This window comes from Myxocyprinus asiaticus, chromosome 37 (assembly GCF_019703515.2).
Source record: "Myxocyprinus asiaticus isolate MX2 ecotype Aquarium Trade chromosome 37, UBuf_Myxa_2, whole genome shotgun sequence".
NCBI classification, from domain to species: domain Eukaryota; kingdom Metazoa; phylum Chordata; class Actinopteri; order Cypriniformes; family Catostomidae; genus Myxocyprinus; species Myxocyprinus asiaticus.
This window is the reverse complement of record NC_059380.1, coordinates 8,887,075-8,898,061: the sequence shown is the minus strand read 5'-3', so window position 1 is coordinate 8,898,061 and position 10,987 is coordinate 8,887,075. Positions and strand designations below refer to the sequence as shown.

Genomic DNA, 10,987 nt, shown 5'->3' with positions numbered 1-10,987 from the left:
TAGCTGTCTGTAAACTTTTAGTTTACATCATTTATTTTTGTTCTTGTACACTTGAACTAACCAAAAGGGAAGCAGGGGCCCAGTGGTTAGTGGTACACACCATTAAGAGGAAGATTCAAGTTTGATTTGTGCCCTTGCAAGTTAATAATAACACTATGAAGCCCTTGGGCTAGGCACTTAATCGACATTTGCTCTGGGGGCACCACATGGGGCCCCAAGTTGTGATTCCCTCAATGTCTGTGTTAGTTAACACAATGAAAAGCAAAGCAAAACTGGCTACTACAAATGAAGAATGACCCTAATAAGGCTGGTTCAAAAGTCAGAGATCTCAACAGTGCCTGCCCAATTTTTCAGCCGTCTTGGTTCAGAAGTGTTTTTCCCATTCATTTTTGCCCATAGGGATTATATTATGGATAAAGTCCTTCATAAAAAGAGTTCTAAGCCATGAACCAAACTAACCAGCTTGGGGGGTGAATTGCAACAAGCTTTGATTTGAAGCAAAAAATATTGGAAAATCAGACAAAAAGACAAAGGTAGAAGGCTGCGTACTTAACGTTGTAAATGAGGGAATTAACAACAATCCCACAAAGCATTGCGAATGATGCATTCAAATTAAAAACTTTGGAAATATATATATATATATATATATATATATATATATATATATATATATATATATATATATATAAATATTTGAAGTTCTTCATAAGAAGTATTGAAACTTGCAAAAGTATATTTAAAATTACAAAATATTCAGATATATACAAATATGTAAATAGTTTGAGAGTGTAGGGAGACTGACTCGATTGTGCCATCCACAGTGCATCATTCATGAAAGTGGGCGGTCGCTACAAAGCTCATTTGTTGTGGTTTGTTTGTCATGATTCTGTGATTGGTGGATTTTCCCTCATGAGATCATGGGTAGTGTAGTTCTTTATGACAAATTCCGCTAATAAACTCAATATTTTGAAAATAAGGTTGAAATAACACGGAATAGTGGCTTTAACAGTAGAATATACAATAAATTAACAAGCTCAGTGCTCACTGAAGGTCTGTCTGTAAAGGTTTACAAGTTATCTTTTATAATCAATTCCTCTATGGAGATGAGTGGGATTTTTACTTTCGGAACCCAACTGTTGCACTCTATATGAACCCCAAAGAATTATTTGGGCTTTGCCACATAAATTAATTAACTGAATCATTATTAATTTTATAGCTCTATACACTTATTATATGTAACGATTGTCTCATTTGTGTTTATCTTTATTTCTCCTTAGGTATTTTCAGGGTTGGAAGGGTTACTTTTGAAATATATTCCATTGCAGATTACAGAATACATGCTGTAAAAAGTGATTTGTAACGTATTTCGTTAGATTACTCAAGGTCAGTAACATATTCTAAATACTTTGGATTACTTCTTCAGCACTGGTAGATTTTTTCACTTGTTTTGACTATAAAAACTCATATACACATGTTAAAATACATTCTCTGAAAAACCTAAATATCTTATGCAGTGTTGTTTCTAAAACAAGATTAATCAAATTGATCTTGTTTTAAGGATATTTAGATATTTTTACAGGAAAACAATACAAAAATTATTATCAAGAATATGATTTTTGCCCTAATATCAAAGGTCTTACTAGAAAAAAAGAAATTATGATCCAACGTGAATTTTCTGATTAAAAAAATATGATCATGCCTGGTAACATGTGCATGTAAAATGGCTAGAAATAGCTTTTTAGCTTAGCGTAAAGCTGACAATTTACACAAGGTTTATTTCTATTTCTTCTGCTCCAAACTTACTTCAAACTTACTTCTCTGTCTGCTTGTATGAATGTAACACATCATAAGAAAGTGTTTCACCGCTGTTCAAATGCACTTTGGATCGCATCATTTATATGTATAAATGTTTTCCAACTGAAAGAATTAAATATTAAATGAAACAAATGACAATAAAATACAAAGTAATCTCTTCAGTAATCAAAATATTTTTTGAATGTAACTGTATTCTAATTACCAAAGATTTAAATTGTAACTGTAGTGGAATACAGTTACTTATATTTTGTATTTTAAATACGTATTCCCATTACATGTATTCCGTTACTCCCCAACCCTGGGTATTTTAGAGAAAACTAAGTTGATACTATATTAAATCTCATGAGTAATGAACCGATGAGCAATAGAATTTTCCTCTTGGTTGGTACTGAGGTATGGGCTGTGGCTCTGCCTTTACTCCTGTCACCATATTCAGCAAAGTGTATGCCAAACTCATCTAGAAATGTTTTTTGTGTTTGTTAGTAGTGCTTAAACGTTTTCATATGTCACATGAGACGTGTGTGTGCATGTAACCTGCTGTCACTTATATGACTGCTGCAACCTTTCATGCCGGTGCACTCTGACCGCAAGAACATCTGCATCCTTTCTGAAACTCCCGTCAGAGACAGAGTGAAAGAAAGCCACAGTGTTAAACAGACATACATGACAGGTCTATATCAAATACATGTTAGAAAACCAACTGCATATGGACAGCTTGCTTGTGTCACACATGCTTAATCCATGCAAAGTAACGTTTAAATTTATAAAATACAGCTTTATGTGGAGGTCTGTCTGTAATTCTGTTTTCATATGCATGTTTTTAGTTGATCTTTAAGCTCTTTATACTCGCACAGACTTGCACAGAAAGACAGAGAAGTCATGTGTCGACTAAAGCAGTTTATTCATCAGAGATAACGGCATCAATAAAATGACAAACTGCACTGCTCAGATCTACCGTCATTATGTACACCAAAGTGCTTTCTCTGTGCCCGCTTTCTCTAGTACTGTACCTGCTTTGAGGCACTGAGAAACATACTTAAGCTCACTTCAGAGGCAGACAAACATGAATAAAGACATTCTAATTGTCCAAAAATCTTTTCTACTAAGATTCCTGTCCATTGAGCGGTTTTGCGTACTAAGATGTAGTTATTTTTCCTTTTCTTTATCGCTTTGCGGTGAGGAAAATGACTGATGAAATCAATTCACGTTCTTTTATGGTCAAATCTTTAGAGAGTTGTGTAGAAGTATCGTTTCCTATAAGCAAAGAGATTGAGATCATGATAATGGTATCGATACCGACTGCTGTATGTATGAAATTAACTTTGTCTTTTTGACAATGCAAAAATAGAATTAACTTTTGTTTCCTTTCACATCTTTTAATTCAGTTAAATTTGTTAACTTAATTATGATAAAGGTTTTAACACTTGTTCATTACTTGCATATTTCTCAGTATGACAAATAGAAATAACAATAGAGCACAACAGTACACACTTTTTCAGTTATCCTGTTCCAGGAGTATTGTTTCCTATTCATTTTTCCATAGGGATTTCATACAATCCTTAATAAAAGTGTTCAAAGCCATGAACCAAACCGGTAAAACTTTATAATGAGATTCCATTAGTTAACATTAGTTAACAACATTAGTTAACATGAACTAACAATGAACAATACTTTTACAGCATTTATTAATCTTAGTTAATGTTAATTTCAACATTTACTAATACAGTTTCAAAATTTATATTAGTTAACATCAGTTAATGCACTATGAACTAACATGAACTAACAATAAATAATTGTATTTTTATTTACTAATATTAACAAAGATTAATGGGAATTGGGCATTCCAAATTGGGGAGAAAAGGGGAGAAAATCCAAAAAAAAAAGCAAAAACAACAACAACAACAAAAAGCAAAGATTAATAAATGTTGTAAACAAAAATACATTGTTAATTGTTTGTTCATGATACCTAATGCATTAACTAATGTTGAAACCTTATTGTAAAATGTTACCACCAACCAACACTGTGTACTTGACATCTTTAATAAGGAAATTAACTACAATCCCATGAAGCACTGTGAATTACATAATCTCAATAAAAACTATGGAAAAATATAAAACTATTGATTTAAAGTTGTTGATTTTTAATTCAGTAGTTTGGGAGCATATAGGGAGACCGACTATGTCATTTGCAGTGCATCGTGGAAGTTAGCGGTCACTCTTGGATCATGAGTAGTAGTGTAGTTCTTCACCAGCAATTCCACTATTAAACATGGTTTTGACCGATGGCTTCATCAGAAGCATATACCATCGATTAACAACCTCAGAGCTCAAGGTAGGTATATCTTTAAATATTTATAAATTATCGTTAATCATTTCCCCTATCTTATTAAGAACATGAATTGGATTTTTACTTCCAGAACCTAAATAACTAAGCCATTAAACTTAGAAAAAAATTGTTTCAAAGTTAGTTTCATTGTGGATTATGTAGTTATTACAGTTTATACTCTATTTTCTCAGAATCCGAGCAGAATTGAGCAAACCCATCTGTCATTGGACAGATCAAAGTCTAAGACCCAATTGTGGCTAAATGTATCATTACTGCATTTTGCCTTTGCTCAGAAGTATGGGTTCAAGATCAGTCACAAGTTTGATCAGTTACAAGTAAGTTTTATAGGCTTTCCCATTCAGATACTTGTGACAGTGGCACGTAGAAAAGGCATAAAACAAGTGAAATACTTGAATATTACATAAAACTGTAAACAATGAATGCTAGACAACAATGGTATAAGTTGGCTATCTATAGATCCTGTTCAAGAGTACTTTAGCTGATTACCATTTTTTTATTCATGTTTCACAAGAATCATCTTGCTGATCAAAGGGGATCCAACATAAAAAAAAATAAAAAAAATATTTGTATTTTTTTGGCTTAAAAACAAAGCTTTGTGTTTGGAAGTATCTGGTTATGATGGATAGAGGAGCTTGGTTTTGCTTAAAAGTGTTTGTTGCGGTACAAACCACTGTGTTGATCTGAGAAGTCTTTTGAGAATGGCGAGATTCCTTGTAGATTCAGCTCTTATGATAGTGCTTTGAAAAGTCTTCAGTACTGAGGGAAAGACAGACACTCCAACACTCACTCCACTAACGAAAATCGATGGGGCTCTGGGTGATTTTGGAAGCCCATTGACAGCAGGTTTGTGACAGACATGCATGGCTGTGTGAGGAATTGCATGCTCCACATATGACAGGTTTAGCAAAGCTGTGTCTGGCCTGTGTGAAATTAGCATTGTCCTTGGTTTTCTGTCCCACAGAATGCTATTCATTAATCGCAAGCCCAGAGTAGGAGGAGCAGAGCAGATGGGTATTTTTACACCGCTTCAGTTATATACAGCTTTCTGCATTTATCACTTTGACACTAATTTGCCAGAGCCCATCTGTGATGTGTCTATTATATTCTCTGGTGCTTCTACTAAAATATCAAATAAATATATGTCACCATAATAATTGTAAGTACAAAATGTTCTATAAAATAGTACCATAAACAATTGCAAAATGAGCAAGAAAAAAAAAGCATATATGTTGCCAAGATGTAAGTTTAAGACAGGTTTAAATAGATGTTTTATTTACAGCTGAAAAATACACCCAAAGTATTGTGGCAAATATTTAATTTTTAAAAAAGGTATAACATTGCAGATTGACCTTTGATGCTACATACAGTTAGTTTGCAGATCATCTACAATAACATACAATGGCCAAACGGAGTGTATCTTAGTAATGAATCAAAGCAGATCCACACTGGGCTGATGGTTTTAGTCCTGAGTCCATTTTTTTGTTTTTTGTCTGCTGGTGTTGGTACTGTATTGGTTCAGTGTGTGACCTGTTACAGTTTTTCAGTAATTTTTTGAGAGAGGTTTGATTGACACATGTCTCAATGCAAAGACTTGTACCTGTCTGTGAACCTCAGATATGGCGACCCATTTTACAATGTCAGAATCTGCAGTATCATGAAATTATCGCTGTCCTGAAATGAATTCCCTGATGATTGTTGAAGGCCCAAGCCTTGCATTTAGCCTTTCCAGAAAACCTTATTCATGAGACATGCAAACTTCATTTTGGTTTTTCAGTTAATGCTGTCATTGCCTTAATCTTAAAGAAATTGAACTTGAGTTATTTCTAAAAGTTTCTACAGTTTTAAGCATTTAAAATGCCATCATTTCAGGTTGAAATCACGCAAATCCTCAAATATGTTTGTTTTAAGAACGATCAAAGGCCTTGTATCACAAACTCTGCCCATCTTTCCATAGACATATCCCTTTTCAGTTCAAATACAGATACCTGAATTACTTGTGGTTTGTGTGTCATTTCACCATGAACATGGCGTCACTTAGCAGTATGTTCTAAAGCTAGTTGGTTAAACTAAGATTTTTGCAAACTATAAAATATACTGGTCACACCGTTGATAAGAACTAGTTCAGTCAACCCTTCATATGATTAGGAACACAGCAAGATGGATACTATTTATGCTTCTGTGATCAATGTGACAAAAGTAGTCATTATGCAGCCCAAACAGTGAGGTTAAACCAAAAGCAAACACACAGCAGGTCCCTTTCCTTTTGTGTTCTTTAGCTTTAAGCTGCAGATACACAGCGTGGTGCTGCATCTTTACAGGGCATCAGGAATTAAGGAGGATCAACAGTTTATGTAAGAGATGGACTGCAGGGTTTGTTGTCTCCTTCTCTGACAACTGTTGGTAGGTGGTAAATAATGCTGGTCTCCCGGGCGGCAACTGAGCTGAAATTATTAAGAGCATGTGGGTGCAAAAAGAGGATGGACAAATCGGAGCATTCGGTCACTTCAGTTGGCTTCAGAGATGGTTTCTCCGGTAGAGCGGGTGAGAGAAAAAGACACTCACACATGGATCATCACAGATGAATTACCTACAGGAGGCACTAGGACCTAGACAAACGATCCCTGAGAGAGTCATTGGGGGCCAGCTGGCAGACACAGATTTCTCGCCCTGATCGGGGCAGCTGCAGCCAGACTGCAGACATGACATGCATTTCAGCGAACTGGTGTGGGAGCCCCTGCGCCTCCCCCAACCTCCGGCAGACACTCAGTAAGCACAGAGTGTGACCCCTGCATAAAAGCTGCTGCCTGCATGGACAGATGCACAGTTCCCTGAAAGAACCAATCCCAACCCCCATTCCTTAACCCCAAACCCCTCTTAAACCCCCTCTGTCCGCAGTCCAAACAGTTCAGGCACACATAGATGCACACACAAACACCTGCATGCAGGGCTGATGCAGAGCTGCTTTTAAAGCACACGTGTGTCTCCAAGTCTGCGGCAATAGCAAGGTGATGAAAGTGTTATTACCTAATTAAAGAATACGATATGAATTATGTGCCAGCACTTGTCTTGGTTGCTGCATAACTAATGCTATACTGTGTGCCTGACAAGTGCTGCAGATTTTAATAAGCTTCACCATTTCCTTTTCATCATTTCCACCTCAGTTTTTCAGAATATTATTGCACTGATACTGTCAGCAGACCTCCAGACGGCAATATATTTGAGTACGTCCACAGAAGCTTCTTGGAGAACTCATTTGAATGCGTAACGATTAGAAGTAACACTGTTATGAGCACAGTCATGAAAATGACAGTGCCGCATATTAAATAGATACTATCTTTGTCTGGAATTGATCACAGCTTGACTGCTTCCCATCAGAGGCTTCAAGACATTAACGTGAGGTTTAAAACATTTATCAAGGCAGCTGTTAAAACTTGGTTTCTTGTCACTAAGTATTACACCCAGCTGCCTCTGACCTAAAAAGTGTTGGAGAAATTCTAAACATCTTACTCTTGTAAACAGCTCTGCATAGCCCTGTGTGTCGCTTAGCTAGACCAACAAGATGTGACATGCTTGGAAAGGAAAGCAATAGCACTTACGGAATTCATTGAGAAAAATAAACACATGGAATAAGAAATCGTCCAATACTACATCATTTCAAGACCTCTCTTATTTCAAATTGGCAGCTATGCTGGCCCAATAACACTCCACTTGACTTCAGTAGGTGAACACTAGATCTGAGATGCTGGGCACAAGCAAGTCCCCAGAAATCATTTCATTCACCTCTGGAGTGCAGTAATCTGGGAAGTCAAAATGAGATCCTGAGTTGGCATGAAATGCTTCAAAGTCCTTGTCCAAAGTGGAGCAGTCCATAGGCATACTGTTAGATATGATATGCAAGATTTCCTCATCCAGTTCCTCATCTGAACACACTGACGACACTAAAGAGGAGGAGCTGGTTGACGTCGGTGTGGAAGATCTTCCACAGGTCGACCCTTGTGGCTCACTCATCGTGGACTCTGGTGGAGCCTTGCACTCGCTGTCGGAGGAGATACTGCTGGTGTGGGAGATGGGCACCTTCACTCTGAGCTCAGGAACTGCTCGCTGGTGCTCAGGGTGAATGGTAGCCGGCTGGTGTAGGACAAGGTGACTTGTCTGGTTGTGATTATCTTGTAACATCACTGGACTTTCTAAGTTTACATCCACTGTGTCGTCATCGCTCATGCTCTCACTGTAGCTCTTGTATTTATTGCCACTGAAGTTATGCTTGGAGGAATTGGGTTTAGTCTTTAGCCCTTTGCTGGAAAGCCCAGTAGATCTTCCTGAATGGGACCTGCTGGATTTCAGGGACAGCTTCTCCCCAAGTTTCACAGGGGTGGAGCACTTGCTCTTCTTCCTGGGACGGTACTTGTAGTCAGGATAGTCAGCCATGTGCTTAAGGCGCAACCTCTCTGCCTCTTTGATGAAGGGGATCTTCTCATAATCGGGCAGTAATTTCCAGCGCTTTCCAAGACGTTTTGAGATCTCAGCATTGTGCATGTCTGGCCACTGCTCCATGATCTTTCGTCTCTCAATCTGGGACCAGACCATAAAAGCATTCATTGGTCTCTTGATGTGCCCGGTAGGAGTTTTGCACCAGTTGGGGTCTTTGTTGGAAGGTATGTGTCCAAACACCTCAGCATCATCTTCTGCTGCCAGTCCCACAAACACCTCTCTGGTAGAATTGCTGTCCATGACTGACGAGTATTTGTGGCTCCTTTGCTGAACCATGGTGTAGGACTGAGATCTATTCAGTAGGTTCTCTAGAGTCATCCATGACTAGACACTCTTTCTGCGTTTTTCCTGAAATAAAGGGAGAAATACCTTCAGTAACCTTTCATATAGTAAATGTATTAATAGGTAACACTTCACAATAAGGCTGTTAATGTTAACATTAGCTAGTGTAATAATCAACGAGATTTATTAGCTTGGTTAATGTTATTTTTACATATACATTTACGTTTTAACATTAAAAGTTCAACATTTAGCAATTCATTATGAACTTAATAAATGCTGTAAAAATTATTAGTCATAGTTAGTTGATACCTAAAGCTTTAACATAGAAAACCAAATTGTAAAGTGTTAATTATTAATCTTTTTGATGCAAACTTTAAATTTTCACTTAAATTGTGACCCTTACAGGACAACGGTTTCCAAAATGTTACATATATATATATATATATATATATATATATATATATATATATATATATATGGATAATGACAAGGCTCTCCATGAATCAGAAATGTAGTCATTACATTATTACATCAGTTACAGATGAGACAGCATTATAATAATTATTGTCAAGTAGCATAAATATAATGAAGTACCTACAGTAGAAACAAAGAGAGCCTCTTGTGATAAAATGCAGAGTAATTCTGAGTCACTTTCTCTCCTCATATGAGCATCTCCTCTGCTGTAGCAATTGTAATGGAAGTCACTTGAAAAAAAAAGCTCTCCAACATGTTCCTGCTGTTTTACTAGGCTGTCCTGGGCAATCTGCATGCAAACCTTTTATCTCAGACGCTCTCTCTCTCTCTCTCTCTCTCCCCCTCAGTCTTCTCTCAGTCACTCTCTCTATCCTTGTCTGCCGTTTCTCCTCACTGCTCCCTCTTTGTATGGATGGCCCCCCTTGTCTGCTGTTTTATAAACCCACACTGTAAACAGCGCAGCCTTACCAGATATAGACTCCTCCCCTTTCCACCCACTGCTCTCATCCGTGGTGCTTGTGTTTTTGTGCATGTGGGTGTGTGAGTGTCAGGGATGGGGGGGTGAAAGTTTCCATGCATTGAGGCACAGCTACAGTGCAGCGGATGGAAAGAGAGAGAGATACAGAGAGAGTGCTACTAACTGATTGTGTGTTAAATGCTTTAAGCAAAAACTTAAATTGGGACAAGACCTTCAAGCCAGCTGAAGACTGCTGCATGTACACTCATGTGTTCAGAGAGTTTATGTGATGTAATTCTCAATTTTAATAACTGTAACTAGCAATGGTAAGCATACACCCATGCATTCAATGTTGGCATTTCTTAAAAGGAGGCAATAAGGGCAATAAGCATGTTTTATATGTATATTTTACTTGTTCATATAGTATATTGTAAATTACTGTATATAAACCACCATTTCCTTTTTTCATCATTTTTAATGAACTTTCACTAGTTCATTTCAAATGGTTCTACAAATATTCCATGTAGTTTCTAAATTAATTGAGGTCATAAAAGTTGCATGCATAATAATTATAAAAAATAGCAAAATACTGTTTACAATAGTTTTAGATGTAGTCCAGCATGTTACATCGCAGTACATGTCAACTACCCTTTTATATTATATACTGTAAAAATAAACATGTAACATCAATAAAATGTTATGGAATGTACTGTATGGTCATGAAGTCATGAAACAGATATATCAGTTACAATCCATATTTTTTGTAACTGGACATTGCTGCCCTCTCTCTTTCTAGTGACTTCACATGTCAATTTCTTCTGGGTTTTAAAATATAAAATGTAAATTATGGAGCCTGGGGAGTATGGACTAGAGGTTGACCGATTGTGGATTTTGCAGATACCGATAACTTGTGTAACGTGGTGGGAAATGCCAATAACCGATTAATCGGCCGATAGTTTTAGACTAGAATGTCAAAAAAATCATATTATTTCCTTACTATGATGGGCACAGGAAAAGAGTCCTAAATTAATAAAATCCCAGATGCAGTTTATTGTTCAACCAAAATTACTAGAGAAAAATGAAGATTTGGTGCGTAACGTGGGACTTTTAAGTATAAACAA

The 10,987-nt window shown here is 36.8% G+C and overlaps 1 protein-coding gene across 3 annotated transcripts; it reads right to left on the bottom strand.

Annotated features, from left to right (window-relative positions):
• Window positions 1-4,997: 4,997 nt before the first annotated feature.
• Window positions 4,998-9,832, bottom strand: LOC127427827 (transcription factor SOX-11-like). Of its 3 annotated transcripts, none has more exons than XM_051675642.1 (2): window positions 9,711-9,832; window positions 4,998-9,001 (listed from the first exon to the last, which is right to left on the bottom strand). In XM_051675642.1, exon 2 carries the CDS (start codon window positions 8,969-8,971, stop codon window positions 7,877-7,879), a length of 1,095 nt encoding a protein of 364 aa, XP_051531602.1. In that variant the 5' UTR covers window positions 8,972-9,001; window positions 9,711-9,832; the 3' UTR covers window positions 4,998-7,876. The 3 variants fall into 3 exon arrangements, with proteins under 3 accessions (XP_051531602.1, XP_051531601.1, XP_051531600.1); XM_051675641.1 differs by having other exon boundaries at window positions 9,530-9,817; XM_051675640.1 differs by having other exon boundaries at window positions 9,534-9,817.
• Window positions 9,833-10,987: the final 1,155 nt, after the last annotated feature.